This window comes from Cydia strobilella, chromosome 8 (assembly GCF_947568885.1).
Source record: "Cydia strobilella chromosome 8, ilCydStro3.1, whole genome shotgun sequence".
Taxonomy (NCBI): Eukaryota; Metazoa; Arthropoda; class Insecta; order Lepidoptera; family Tortricidae; genus Cydia; species Cydia strobilella.
Window position 1 is genome coordinate 18,105,388 of NC_086048.1, and position 15,099 is coordinate 18,120,486.

The 15,099-nt window shown below is 34.7% G+C and overlaps 2 protein-coding genes across 2 annotated transcripts; one reads left to right on the forward strand and one right to left on the reverse strand.

Moving 5' to 3' along the window:
- Positions 1-615: 615 nt before the first annotated feature.
- Positions 616-6,875, forward strand: LOC134743702 (V-type proton ATPase subunit F). Its single transcript, XM_063677304.1, has 4 exons — positions 616-773; positions 896-977; positions 3,732-3,937; positions 6,291-6,875. The coding sequence occupies exons 1-4, from the start codon at positions 720-722 to the stop codon at positions 6,321-6,323; spliced, it is 375 nt and encodes a 124-aa protein (XP_063533374.1). The 5' UTR covers positions 616-719; the 3' UTR covers positions 6,324-6,875.
- Positions 6,876-8,513: 1,638 nt separating this feature from the next.
- LOC134743704 (carbonic anhydrase 7) lies at positions 8,514-13,579 on the reverse strand. Its single transcript, XM_063677305.1, has 4 exons — positions 13,439-13,579; positions 9,885-10,360; positions 9,224-9,454; positions 8,514-8,817 (listed from the first exon to the last, which is right to left on the reverse strand). The coding sequence occupies exons 1-4, from the start codon at positions 13,485-13,487 to the stop codon at positions 8,611-8,613; spliced, it is 963 nt and encodes a 320-aa protein (XP_063533375.1). The 5' UTR covers positions 13,488-13,579; the 3' UTR covers positions 8,514-8,610.
- Positions 13,580-15,099: the final 1,520 nt, after the last annotated feature.

Sequence of the window (15,099 nt, forward strand, 5' to 3'; positions counted from 1 at the left end):
ATTATTAGTTAAATGGTTTCTCAGAGCTTAAAAATATTGCATATTGAGTGAAAATACGAAACACGTTATAGCGTCAACAGCAACAAGTAGAAACGTCAAATATAACGTCAATGGTGCGTCAATGTCCAACAGTTTTTTTTTTTTGATTGACGTTTTGCGAGTGTATTTCTCTTCTACACTATATGAAAATAAAAGAAAAGCCCATAAAATATTATTCCGTAGCGATGATGAGGGCTATCGTTTTTTTGCTCACCAGTTGGCGCCTCTGTTGATGGTGGTCCAAAAGACTAAAGAAAAGCTGTCAGTCATTGAAGTGACAAGTGACATTTGACATTTCGAACTATGGAAAAGACCACCATCTACACTAGCGCCCCTAGCGGCGAATTCATACGCGTTAGCCCTCATTGCTCGAACTTGGCTCTTTTCGTATTATACAAGAAAAAGACTTTAACTTGGGCTGTTAATTTTGAAAATAATCTGTACTTTAAAAAATTTAAAATTATTTATAAGTATATTTCTCACAAAAATACACCTCGACTGTTTAAGCTCTTTTTAAAAACGACGAAATCTATACATTGAATAGTTTTCCATGAACAAATTGTGATACCAACCGCACAACACAAAATCTATAATCAGTCAGGTGACGAGCCCCTTGTGACAGTTCCTCATCTCATTCTTCGCAAAATAATTCACAAAAATATCAGTATAAATCCTAAAAAATGGCCCTCCAATCCGCTATTAAGGGAAAGCTGATCAGCGTCATCGGAGATGAGGTAATTTTGAGGTTCTAACACTTAAAAGAAGGTTGCATTTTGATAATGTTTTGCTTGTACTGTTTGATTTCTTGTACCAGTATTTGTTCCAAAATGTAAAAAGGAAATTGGTTTGCTTTCAGGACACCTGCGTTGGATTCTTATTGGGTGGTATCGGTGAAATCAACAAGAACAGACACCCAAACTTCATGGTTGTCGACAAAAGTAAGTATCTACTACATTTTGCTTATCAAAACATTTATTTATACTTTTATTCATATAATATCAATGTTACAAAAAACCGGTTTATATTTCTATCACACTTAAAAATCTTGTATTAACCCTCTGTACAGATTCTTTCCTAAAATATATTTAAAAAACAAAATTGTTTTTTTTAAAAGTAGTTTGCAATATGGGATGGGATCTTTTTTTTTTTATACTTGTGCTCTTCAAAAAACGCAAGGGTATAAACGAATATGTTTGTGTTTTTAAGTCTAGTACTTAACACTTAAATCTAAAACAAGGTTCTAAACAACTAGTAGCTAGCTAAAATCATAGAGTAACTTATACTAGAGCGGTACTGTCATAGTAAATTTTGTAACCCCAGTAAATTCACTGCCATCTGTCGACACACTTTAAAACTAAAAATGAAGATTTATAAAAACGCGATAAAATGTATTTAAATATGGATAAATGATTTTTTTATTTGCATTAATTATTTTTATGATTTTGACCCATGTTCTTTCACTGATATGCGTTAAAATTGTTAAATAACAAACGAAACCGTCAACGCCATCTATACGACAGTAGGCCAAAGCTAGTAGCGCCCTCTGAACGAGAATCAAATTTTCTTGATTTTCAAGGCACGTTTTTTCCTTAGACTGTATCCATCTATTACGGAGTTATATCTATCTTTGCTAAAATTGATTGTTGATCAAGTCCACTAGCTGAAGTGTAATTACAGGACCAGGCTAAGGGTTGGTTGCACCAATTTGTCTGTCACCAATAGTATTCCCACTGCTCAGTGAAACTGATCAGCCCACTGATTTGTGGTTGTTACAATACAATAGGTCCTAAGTCGAGTTACCATTTCATTGCATGTTTTTTGTTTTAACAATGAAATTTAATGGGATGTAGTTTAAATTCAATATACGCGATATAATCCTTTTTCATCGTTTTATTGCATGAGTGACTATTGCGGTAACCAAAGACAATATAATCAAATTTTAAGTTTTAATAAATTTTAAATCATAATAACAATGAAATAGTAACGTGTGGAACCATATTGATCTTTAGTCGTGGAATTACCCGAGGAACCACAATAAAATTACTTAGTGTTTATGTTTATACTATGAACCATAACTAATTATTTTTAATGAAAGTATTTTTTGTTATTTTTCAGTAGACACACTACTATATAAAACTGAAATAAATATCATTTACGAAAGAAAAAGTGACCAAGCACTCCTTATCCAGCCTGGGGCACTGGAGGCATTGGTCACTTTTTTGTCTTTATGTATGACATTTATTTTAGTTTACTAAGTGTTAATAGATATTTCTACTCTGTAACTAGGTATATTTACAGTTTGTCAAGACCAGTTTTGAACTGTTTCACACTTGTTTCATGAATTAGCACTTCTGAGTATTCATCAGCAGACTCAACTTGTTCAACTTTTGTAGTTTGATTTTTGATTTACATAATGTTGAAATTATTTATCTATTTTAAAAATTGAATAATGAAAAACAAACAAAATGTGAACTAATCCTTTTAAAATACAATTTTTTTTTTTGTCGATTTATTAATTTTAAAACTGTGATATGTATATGGTTATTTCAATATTTCAAATTAAATCAAATGAATTTTAAATAATTTTATAGAACAATTTTTGCTCATTGATTGAATTAATTTATATTAAATATTTTTTTTTTTAATGAAATTTTAAATTTGGAATTTTATTCATCCATGACTTCCCAAATGTTAGTGTTTAAGTGATTTAAATATCATTTTAACTGTTAATTTAATTTAATCGAATATATATTTTTTTTCCTAAAAAAAATATTAATATTATTATATAAAAATTAGTATTCATTTAATCATATTTGTAATTAAATTGTTTTAGAAATAACGCTTGTATACCTATGTTGAAATGTTACTATTTTAAGCTGTAAAATTATGTACTTATATACATGTAACCAAATGTGATTTTTTCCTAAGGAATAAAGAGGCTATAATGATAATAATAATGTTGAAAATGTTGAAACAAATTATATGAGTTAGGTCTAAGATTGGTTAGGCCTATTATAGCCTTCATTGCTGGTAACTAAACTGCACATCCTTGTATATCAGTTTTTTTCGCATCGTTTTCTTGATTTGTTATCCAGCGTGTCCTGTGACACAAAGGCCTCTTTCAGCTTCTTCCATTCCTCTCTGTCATTGGCTTTTTTAGGCCATTCTGTTCTCCAATTTTATTGATGTCATCTTTCCATCTTTTAAATTGGCCACCTTGCTTCCTTTTTTCATCTTGTTGGAGCCATTCTGTAATAATTTTTGTCCATTTTGTTCTACTTTCTCTGGTCATATGTCCTGTCCATCGCCATTTTAGCTGCCTTACTTTCTTAAGTATATCTTCTACCTTTGTGATAGATCTTATGTCTTCTCATTACTATACTACAGTCCAAAATAAAACAAATTTTAACGTCTTATCGCTGTCCGTCATAGGCAAATGTGCTCGATCGACGAATCACAAAAACGAAACGAAATTCCTATTGGCTAAACACGAAATTACCTAGCACTTACGCCGCTGCTAAGACGTTCCTGTACCTACCTGTTCCACATCCGCATCAGAATTAAGCTCCGCATCGATTTTATGCGGATGCGGATGTTGAAAATTATGCGGAAGTTCCGCGTTTGCGGATGCGGATGCGAATATTCCCAACATCCCTGATTATAATCACAAACTTAAACTCCCACCCTTCCAGACACCCCCGTCAGCGAGGTAGAAGACTGCTTCAAGCGGTTCATCAAGCGGGACGACATCGACATCATCCTCATCAACCAGAACGTCGCTGAGCTCATCAGACACGTCATCGACGGGCACACCGCCCCTGTACCCGCTGTGCTCGAGATTCCATCCAAGGACCATCCTTATGATGCCAGCAAGGACTCGATCCTGCGCCGCGCTAAGGTAACGTCTTTACAAACATAGTGACACAGCTATAGATATATAGATATATTGCCGCTCCTGTACCCGCTGTACTAGGGATTCCATCCAAGGACCATCCTTATGATGCCAGCAAGGACTCAATCCTGCGCCGCGCTAAGGTAACGTCTTTAAAAACATAGTCACACAGCTATAGATATATTGCCGCTCCTGTACCTGCTGTACTAGAGATTCCATCCAAGGACCATCCTTATGATGCCAGCAAGGACTCAATCCTGCGCCGCGCTAAGGTAACGTCTTGACAAACATAGTGACACAGCCATAGATATATTGCCGCTCCTATACCCGCTGTACTAGAGATTCCATCCAAGGACCATTCATGCCAGCAAGGGCTCGATCCTGCGCCGCGCTGAGGTAACGTCTTGACAAACATAGTGACACAGCTATAGATATATTGCCGCTCCTATACCCGCTGTACTAGAGATTCCATCCAAGGACTATTGATGCCAGCAAGGACTCAATCCTGCGCCGCGCTAAGGTAACATGGCAAAATCCGTAAATCGTTTTCCAGTACAAAATCGTTTTATTTTGTGTGAACTAGTACGGGTTTTTTCTTTATCTTTATCTTTACTCCTCTGGTGCAGCGACCCAAAGTGTGTCTTGGCCTCCAACACGACAGTTCGCCACTGATCTCGGTCCTGCTGTGCCTGTGTCCTGTGCCGGCTGTGTGCTGTGTGTGTGTGTGTGTCTATATATTTACATAAATAAAAATTCAATCTAACATGTAAGAGCTTCGCCTTATCAACATATCTCACAGCCTTTTTTTGTAAAATCAAAACAGGTTTCACATGGATACTGTTACCCCAGACCTCAAGGCCATATCGCATTAGGCTTTCAAAATATGCAAAATAAACTGTTTTAATTGCAGATGAGTTTTAAATTTTAGAGAGGCTTTTCAGGGTGTAACAGGCTGAGGCCAATTTTTTTTTTATAGAAGTTCTATATGAGTGGACCAGCGCAATTGTGTGTCTAAATACCTAAGAACTTAACATCATCGGCTTTTGCTACTGGTAGAAGCAGATCATACGGTATGCTATTTGTGTGTCTGAGAAAAGGAAAATGGCAATGGCTAAGGACACCCTGTATAGTGTGATGCTATACAGTATACAGTATTCGAAACAACATCCGAATAATCCGAAACATCATTAGTGGCTCCTTGTGGTCCCCACAACGAATTGTTCTAGATTAAATACCTCTAACCTCGTGAAGCCCAATGTGCCATACAAGGTACACTCCGTTTTAATTTAATCAGAACCTTTCATAAGCCGAATAAAGTAGCATTTCTTTTGTTTGACTAGTTTTCCAAACAAACCAAAATCTTCGCAATTTTCTATTCAATAACGTAGGCCTAATGAGGATATGGATCATCTTTATAATGCCAGCAAGGACTTATATACACAGATCTTTAGAGAAATTCACTTTCTTTGTTCATTCGAACTTTATCCTTAATCTGATAAAAAACTAACAATAATAGATATCTTATTCAAAACTCTTCTTTTGCATTATTTGACCTTGCATTTGTTATCAGTAAATACCATAAAATATAAACATCAGATTATGACACGGATTATGATTTTATTTTTAGGGTTCCGTTCGTTCCCAAAGGGTAAAAACGGGACCCTAGTACTTAAGACTCCACTGTCCGTCTGTCTGTCACCAGGCTGTATCTCACGAACCGTGTTAGCTAGACAGTTGAAATTTTCACAGGTGATGTATTTCTGTTCCCACTATAACAACAAATACTAAAAACAGAATAAAATAAATATTTAAGGGGGGCTCCTATACAACAAACGTGATTTTTTCCCGTTTTTTGCGTAATGGTACGGAACCCCTCGTGCGCGAGTCCGATTCGCACTTGGCCGGTTTATTAACCTAATAATTTTGCATGTTTGTTTACTTTCTGGACATCTATGTCTAGTTTTAACCTCCTAAGGCCCAAGGTCCTTCCTATAGTACTTATTCAGTTGTCGCATTTGTTCCAACCGTAAAGAATATTTGTATTATTACTATCTTAATTGTACCTTATTATTTTACCTACTCGATTTATTCATAGATAAATAAGTAAGCATAGAGGGCTTACTCCATCACGGTTCATGAGATACAGCCTGGTGACAGACGGACAGACAGCGGAGTCTTAGTAATTGGGTCCCGTTTTTACCCTTTGGGTACGGAACCCTAAAAAGTACAGTCAGCGATAAAAGCTTGTATGAACTATATTTTTTTGACAAAAAACTAATAGTTAATAGTGTGTTAAAATCGTGAATGTTTAAATCAATTAAATTCTAACTACAAATTCGTTTTTTTTTTTTTTTTTCAGGGCATGTTCAACCCCGAAGACCTGGTACGTTGAGTGTAACTTATTGCATGTTGTGTGCTGCTCGCGGCACCTGTACATACGCTAATGCCGACCTCAAGTTGACTCGTCAATAACTAACTCTGCAATTCGACATTAATACCGTTTAACATTCCAACGTTTTGAAAAAGTGTCATAAAGAAAAATATTCTTAATAAAATTACTGTGTCTCGGTTCTGGGTTCGCCGAATGTCGGTAGCCTGGCGACCGCTTACTTATTAGATGAAAAAATGTGAAAGCCTTCTAATAAAAATGGAAATCTCTATATGTAGTCACGTTTCTAAAGGTTATTTGTATTGAATAGGAAATGCAAACCGGTTTTTATTTGTACGAAATTTCGGTTATTAACCGGTTTTTTCTTCTTCATACAATTAAAAACCGGATTGAAATACCTAGTATTGAGTGAAATTTTTTAGTTGATACAAGATATATGGTGCTATTTTCAACCAAAAGGGTACTTATCGTCGGTTGTCAATTAGACGTTATTACCATAAATCTTCAATTTGAAATCAATCTTATTGACAAACGACAACGTGGTATATTTTAGATGAAAATGTCACTTATGTACACGATTGTACTCATTTCTATGATAAACTGTTCTTCTTCTTCTTCCAGTGCCATCTCCTACCGGAGGTCGGCTATCATGAGGGCTATACGACCTTTAGACGCATAAACTGTTACTAGGCACTAAATCTGTAATCACAAAAAAAAATTACGATTTCAAGCTTGCTCTCATAACTAAAGTAGCTCACAGTAATGAGTATAGTCGCGTATATATAAAATATATATCTTGTATTACCTAAAAAAATCACTGCTATAAAAAATGTATTTGAAATACGGAACTTGTATGGAGATTGGTAGTCCTTATTTATTACTTTTCACTGATCTTAGGCCAGGATTAGGTAGTTTTACTTACGTAAGTAGGGACACAGCTATACTGCAGAATGAGATATGATTATCGTTATCTCATTCTAGCAAATAGCTTTGTCCCTACTTACGTAAGTAAAACTTACAAGTGTAATCCTGGCCTTATGTATAAAGCGATTATTAATAATTTTATTATTATAATATTTTGGTTATTAATAATTTTGTTTTATGACACTTTAATTACAAGCAGAAATATGCAAATGAATTTCTTTTTTTTTTCAAACTGTTGTACCGTTCAATGATATGGATCTATTTAAAATAATGAATAAATTATGTAATAATTATGAAATACATTTAATCTTGTATAGTTGTTGAAGTTGTATTATAGAATATATCATGAAATAAATACCAATGGAGTGTTTTATTTTCCTAACACGATTTTTGTTTGTGGGCATGTTTGGTCTTATTTGGAAGAATTGATTGATTTGATACAATAAAACTAAAATTTGAGTGTCAACAGTGTCAACTATTCATTTTTTCTTTTGTGAATTCATGAAATGATTGTGTTGTTTTGTGATATGCCAGTGTTTTTTTTTCAGTGTTGTGTTACTAAAAGTGTAAATAGTGAATTATAGTGGTATGTACATTTTTTAATTTATTTCTGAGACAATAATACTAATGCACTTTTTCTCTCTTTCAGTCGATGTTCGGATCTGAGAACTTCAATAACTAGTTAACCTATCATATATTATTAGTTTATTATGTATGTATAAATTGTTTATATTCCATATATGTATTTAGTTAAAATAAAATGACTAAGTATCAATTACTAGTTTATTAATACCTTATATAATAATAATACTATTCACACATATACACAGTACTGTACACATAATAAATTATTCTAACATTAGTAGACAGAAGACCCGTAGAGATTGCTTTAAAGTAGAGTAGGCTCTTTCCATTGGTTCCATAGAACTGAAATTATGAATTCTCATCTTTTTCCCTTAATTTAGAATTAAAGTCTGATAATTATAATATTTGATATGAACAAGAAGCAATGTTTTCTTTAAGCTTAGTTTTAAAACTCTAAGCAAAGAAAAATTAGTACTGTCATCTAGATTGATGTCTAGTTTTACTTATAGGCGCTATCAATTATATCGGAGCTCTCAAATATTTAAATACGACTTTTTTGCTAAGGCGTTAAAGTTCATATTCAGATACCTTGAGCACCAATATTCAGATGGCGACTAAGCTTGACTAGGCTTGTCTAAAACGTACACTGTTGCTATTACAATTCGCTGAAAAATCGCGATTTAATGTAAACGTGCTTGAATGACATTTAAGTGCTGCCATCTAGTTTAAAATCCAAAAAGTAACGGTTCTATGGAACTAACAGCTAACATCAGTTGTTTATCTATTCATCGAAGTCGCCAACATCGTTATCGGCCTTCTTGTGTCCGACCCAATCATATTTGGAGTAGTGGAGCTTGGTCTTCTTGAACTTGGGGTTCTTGGAGGTGATGCGCACGAAGATCCGGCGGCCGAAGAGGGGCTGGAGCTGCCTGAAGTTGTCGACGAGGGGCAGGTTCAGGTTGGAGAGAAGGCCGCGGAAGTTGTCCATCTGGAGAATATTTAAATGTGATATTGCATTGGATAGTTCATCTACACCAAATCCAAATATATATGTAACTGACTGTGTTTGACATGCCGAACCACCCAGAATTGGCTTTTTTGACACGATTGTGGTGGTAAACATGCGCTAGGGAGTAATGAATGTCTAAGAAGTTGTAGGAAATATAATTTGACATTTACCAATAGCCCTCCAAGAAAGGAAAACATCAGGAAATCGGACTTGTTAATCCCAATAAAGCCTTTTCCAGTGTGGGTCGGTAAATCTTGGTAGTTTTCGTAAAAACCATTGAATGCACCAATAATTTGTATAATAGTGAATCCGGGCCCTTTTAGGAATCGGGAAAGAGCTAGGTGAAGGAGGAAGCTGTTTAAGAAGTCAAACTTGTCAAACTTACCTGGAACACGGAGATCGGCAGATAATCAGAGAACACGATCCACGTAACAGCCTCAGCGCAAGGCGGGGTGGTCAGAGAGCCCTTGTACGTGTAGAACCGCTCAGAGTCCAGGCCAGACAGGATAGAAGAGAGGGAGAAGGTGTGCGGGAGCTGCATGCTGCTGTTGTAGGCCTCAATCATGGACAGGTTCTTCACCATGGGGCTGAGGAGCTTAGCGTCGAATTCCACCACCTACAACGGTAAATAAAGCTTTACCCCCTTGAGTCCCAGAGATGTAAATATGCTACCCAAAAACGAGCTAGAGGTTTAAAATTTTGGATTGAATTTTGAATGTTATGGCTGACGCTTCTGTGGGATTAAAAAAAAATGTATCCACGCCGTGGCGCTGATGAAAATAATGCGTACTGTACACTAATCACAAAGAATTCATCCAGAATAAATGCTTGGATAATGGATTATTTATGGTAATGTTTGTACACATTAAGTTGGTAATTAAAATGTCCGGCACTGATTGTAGGTATTAATGAGAAAATTGACACTTGATAATTCTGCATTGCTTGTTAATAATGTCAGCTCAGGTACCTATAATAACAAATGGACACAGTGTATAGATATGTTACTCTTGGTTTTGATATAGATGCACAGTGAAGCGTGTACATACCTGGTAGAAGAAGGCAAGGACGGCAACGCCATCAGGATGCTGCAGAGACTCAGCCAAGTTCCTATATTTCTTGTTCCTGTGCACGATGTGCATCTCAAGAGGCAGCCTCATGTCATTAAGCGTATGCTCAGAACCACGGTTGTTCTTATCACCCCAATGGAAATGCAGTCCCTCGATTTCATACTCGTTGTCTAGCGGTCCGCCGAAGATGTAAGGTAGACGGAATCCTTTCTTCTCTTCCTCTGAACTGTATTTCGGGATGGTTAGAGTGACAGAATGGCCGTTGTTTGTTAAGGTGAGAGGGCCTGGTAGAGGGTTCTGGTAGCCGATAAGTTCCATAGCGGGTATAGAGATGGGGATGGCCTGTCGCGCCGCGATGGCGATGGGGGACTGCTGTCTGCCTCCGCAGGCGGGGTGGAGTACGGCCCAGCGCCGCTGGTCAGACGCGCGGTAACCCCAGCCGAAGACAATGGAGGCTGAAAAACATTCACGTTAAGTCTCTAAAGCCAACGGAGTGAGGTTAAACTTAGCACAGCTTTTCCTTCGAACTTGGCCGAGCATACTGCCGTGTAGATAAGTTTCTATGAATGAATAAGATTTATAAATAGCTCAATATACACGTGCACTTGTTCCGTTTAATCGTGAATTAGTTATTCAAAGTTGAATATCAGAAAAAAACTTGAAATTAAAATTCTACAAATCAACTCAATCTAATGCATTTTTATAACCCTTTGAATGTTTAAGTATAATTATTTTTTCCCAACTAATAAATTAGGAAAAGGCGGCGTAAGTTATGTGACTATGGAATTCGTACGTGCCCCGAATTCAGACAAGCGTCGGATAGAAAAAAAATGTTTAAAGCACTGATCTTAAATTCAGATCGCGATAGTGACGTGATTTTTATTGCTTTTTATACCAAATGTCGTATTATGCAAAACGATGCATATGATTACATGCACAAGTTATTGCCAAAATGTAACGGAGTTTTAGCACGTATACCTAGGTCTGTCTATTCTTAGATACTCTACATACAAATATATAAATAGGTTTTCACCCTGTCAGAAACAGAAAGACAAAATTGAAAAAAAAAGTGATATTTCAAATTGGAAAGAAAAACCCGCTAAACCAAAGTTAACCCGCCAATGACAATTCGAATATTAATTAATCTTGATTAAGTTTAAGAAAGTTGGAAAATGACGAAATAACGCGAGGAAGATGATGATGATTAAGTTTTAGAATTAATAATGGGATTTTCACAAGCGCGTCTGATACGATGTTTGATACACGCTATGGTAGATATTAAATTGTTTAACTCTAAGTGTAGGTATGCGGCACACCGTTATTTACAAGCGTATGTAAACTGTATTTAACATGATATGATATTATGCAATGTAATGACGGTAATAATTTCAATAGTACGAATATACGCACTAGATATCTGTTGCATACAAAAAATGCATAATTTATTATTAATTAATGTCACTTGCTATTAGACAAAAAACCTTATCTACGACTAGTTAGATTAAATCGTGACATTATCCAGTTCCTGAATCTACAAACCGAATTATCGCATACGATAATGCTTTTAAGATGAGTAAGTAAATAATAGTTATCCTAAAGGCCGTTATTATTATCAATCGCTTTAGCGGGCCTGCAATAATTCGTGCAATATTATTAGTTAGCATATTTAGGCGTACGAGATTGCTAGACAGAATTCCGTAGGAAATATAATATGTAGTTCTGAATAAGGGATTAACTCTGATATATATTAGGCGTCATATAGAGTAAAATGGTAAGTTGAGAAAACTAATAATGACGAATGATTTGCGATAGCTACGCTATGCTATATAAATGGCCACTTAATGTGATTCAGTTGATGTTTTGAAATTACAACCAACCGTAGGGAATTTTTGAATTCAAGCGTGAATATGGACTGGCAATATCCAAAAAAAATAACATTTTTATTTTAAAGCATTTTGATGCGTGTTGTATTTTACATTAAAAGCATAGGCTACAATTGCTAAAAAAATAAACTTTTTTTTTTTCTATGTGAATTACCTACATTTGAATACAGCAATTTAAATCTCCCCCGCGATATTTATAAAGTGATTAAATATGCAGTGTTTTTTTCTACTTCTATAAGTTTAAGTGTAGAAAAGGAATTCCTGAAATCTAATCCTTCAGCGATTACGTGCTACGAATGAGTGAATGAACTGACTGAAGTGACAATATTTTGGCGGATGTTTGTGCGCGTTTCAGCGCTACAAAGGAAAAATCTACGCGCTTCAAATTTTCTAGTTGTTTTGTATTGCATCAAAGGAAAATTCGTTTTTGACCGAGCGAATGCGAAGGTCTCTTTTCAGCTTGTTCAAAACTGCTATCGTATTTCTCAATCGACTTGTTAAATTTAATGAACAGGTCGACCGATACTTGCTCTGTTTTTTTTTTTGTTGTTGATAGTTTTTGGAATTACTGTAAAATAGTAGAGGCAGGTAGCAATACTATTTAAAAGGGTTTTACTGGAATAAATGATAGATGTATATTATTGAGTAGATTGATCTTTAAAAAATTGCCAGTATTAGTAGGTATTTACCGTCTAATTTTTATGGCTTTCCATCACAAATTTTCAGATAAATGGTTGTATAACTTGAAGCATAAAGAGTTAAAGACCCTTTTGTGATGGAATGCAACATTTATAGTTAAATCCTAAATAACATAACATTATAGTATGTCACGAAGCCAATTACCTAAAGATAAAGGACGCAATTGCACTGATTATATACTTGTGTACTTTGTAGGTAACAAGTTAAAATTAGCCTTCTGAATATTATTTCTGATAACATTTTGTTAAAAAGACGGTATTTGCAATTAAGTGTAATTTTTAATAATTTTATCAGTTGTTTAAATTTGATGTAAGTAATGTAGTGTAAGGATTTTTTTTCTTTGTACTCTAACCTTTTTATGAATTGACAAGGAGCACTTCACTTCCATTATTCTAAACATTTATGAAGTTTCTAAACAATTTTTTTAGTAAATTATTTTTTAACAAGCAGAACGTATACGAACGATGCTATTAAACTTAGAATAAATTAAAAGGGGGAAAATTATTGCCTTCGATTAAGAGGCCGTGAGTTCAAGTCTCACCCAAGGCAGTAATTTTTTTCACTTTTAAATTTATTGTAATTTTTTTAGTGTCTAACATAAAATGTAATGAAATGGTGCATCTAGATTGCCTAGATTTTATTTATTTTATTTTATAATTTATGTGTGTGTTTTGTAAATTGTAATTGTATGTCACTAACCTTAATTAATTTTAAGTTTTGTTGTACTTGCTAACACTATATGGATCGAAATGATTCGAAATAAATAATTGAATTGAATTGAAAATAGAAACCAAGTTAATAGAATTTCTAATGATTTCCAGCATATGCAATGAAATAGTTTTTTTGTGTCTTAAAATAAAATATTGATTAATTTCAAATGATCGTTAAAGTTAATTATATCCGATGCACTTATATTTTTTTATAATTAACACGTATTTATTTTCAACTCACCGTTTGCCGCCAAAACGGCGAATACAAAGAGGATATTTTTCGAAGCCATGTTCCCTTTTTTGATAGAATAAAAGATGAGATGACACGATTGCGATGCTTCCTGCCTCGGCGGCCGGCGTTTATATACTACTTGTGGACTTCTTTGCACGGTCCGTTTTCAATGGGCTGAAGCGTCATCGGTACGAATATTAACCCTCCGATGCTTGCAGATTCCCCGATTGCGCTTGTAGCGACTGATTTTCTCTATTAAAGGTACCATTTTTACGGCTTAAAAGTCATATTAATTATAATACACAATTATAGTGGAAGGCATATATTAAAGACGATACAAATTAATACAAATTAAATTATATTTAAATTAAAAAGAATACACAATTGAATTAATTTTAATTTTGTTTATTTTTAAGGTTCCATACCTTCAAAGGAAAAAACGGAACCCTTATAGGATCACTTTGTTGTCCGTCCGTCTGTCTGTCTGTCCAGACCCTTTATCTCGGGAACGCGTGGAGGTATCGAGTTGAAATTAAAACCATATACTCAGTTCTACAGTCCCTTGAAGCTGTAAATAAATAAAAACTCCTAAGTTAAGGTAAAAAAAGATACGGCCGTTTATGCCGCATAAATCGATATTTCGACACTCAAGGGAATCAAAATTGATAGGGTAAGTACTTCCATTTGACCTAGAACTATGAAATTTGGCAAGTAATATCGTCTTACAATCTAAAAACCATAAATATTTAAAAATAAAAATAAAATAATTTAAATTTGTACGGAATCCTCGGTGGGCAATCTGACTCGCACTTGTCCGGTTATTTATATTAAAATTTAAAACTAAAGGGCCTAATCGCCATAGCTGTAGGTCTACAAAATTATCCTGTTAGTATTATCCTATGTTAATGTGGAAACTAAACAGAGCTGTTTGAAACGAATGAAATGATACATACAGATAGTTTAGAACCTGGAATAATATATTGGATAGGTACTTTAAAATAAACTTAAATACTACTTAATAATATATAAAATACAAAAAAAATACTTGTAAATAATACAAAACTAATAACGTAATTATTTTCTAAAGTTGGTCCCTGGCAGATCATGGTGCCCAGAATGCCGACATTTCCTCGCTGTCTTGTCCAGCTGCCAACTCTTTTATGTCCTATGGCGTCAATCAGCCATTTGGAGAAATCTTAGTTCAATAGAGGCCTTTATAAGTAAATCATCTTCTGGAATGAGAAAAAATCCAGCAACATACCACACTTGGTTGGATTCCTGATTCCAGTAACGTTCTCTCAATTCAACTCTCGTTCAATTGTAACAATAGACACCTTATCACACGATAAGGTGTCTATTGTTACAATTTGCAATCAAGGCGATTTGCCAAGCTGTTACTCTATTCTATCACAGCCATGGTTGCTATGGGCTGGTTGTCGTGGTTGGTGGTCAAACACCAAAACATAGCTTGTATATTTATATTCATATATTTAACTTCAAAAAAATGAATAAGGGATAAGTTCGCCTTTGTACATATTCTCTATTTCTGTAAATTTTATGTAAACCTGTGTTGTGTAACTTGTGTACAATAAAGTGATTACTACTTCTACTTAATAAGTGGTGATAGTACCTAAACTAGATATCGACAGTATACAACGTGCTTGCGTTAA

What these genes read in the sequence shown, in the direction of transcription:
- LOC134743704 (XM_063677305.1), bottom strand. Translation starts at nt 13,487, where the DNA reads ATGGCTTCGAAAAATATCCTCTTTGTATTCGCCGTTTTGGCGGCAAAC. An exon ending in TCCTTGCCTTCTTCTACCAG is followed by an intron (nt 9,455 to 9,884) that starts GTATGTACACGC and finishes TTACCGTTGTAG; the next exon opens with GTGGTGGAATTCGACGCTAA. An exon ending in TGCCGATCTCCGTGTTCCAG is followed by an intron (nt 8,818 to 9,223) that starts GTAAGTTTGACA and finishes AATATTCTCCAG; the next exon opens with ATGGACAACTTCCGCGGCCT.
- LOC134743702 (XM_063677304.1), top strand. Translation starts at nt 720, where the DNA reads ATGGCCCTCCAATCCGCTATTAAGGGAAAGCTGATCAGCGTCATCGGA. An exon ending in CTTCATGGTTGTCGACAAAA is followed by an intron (nt 978 to 3,731) that starts GTAAGTATCTAC and finishes CCACCCTTCCAG; the next exon opens with ACACCCCCGTCAGCGAGGTA. An exon ending in CGATCCTGCGCCGCGCTAAG is followed by an intron (nt 3,938 to 6,290) that starts GTAACGTCTTTA and finishes TTTTTTTTTCAG; the next exon opens with GGCATGTTCAACCCCGAAGA.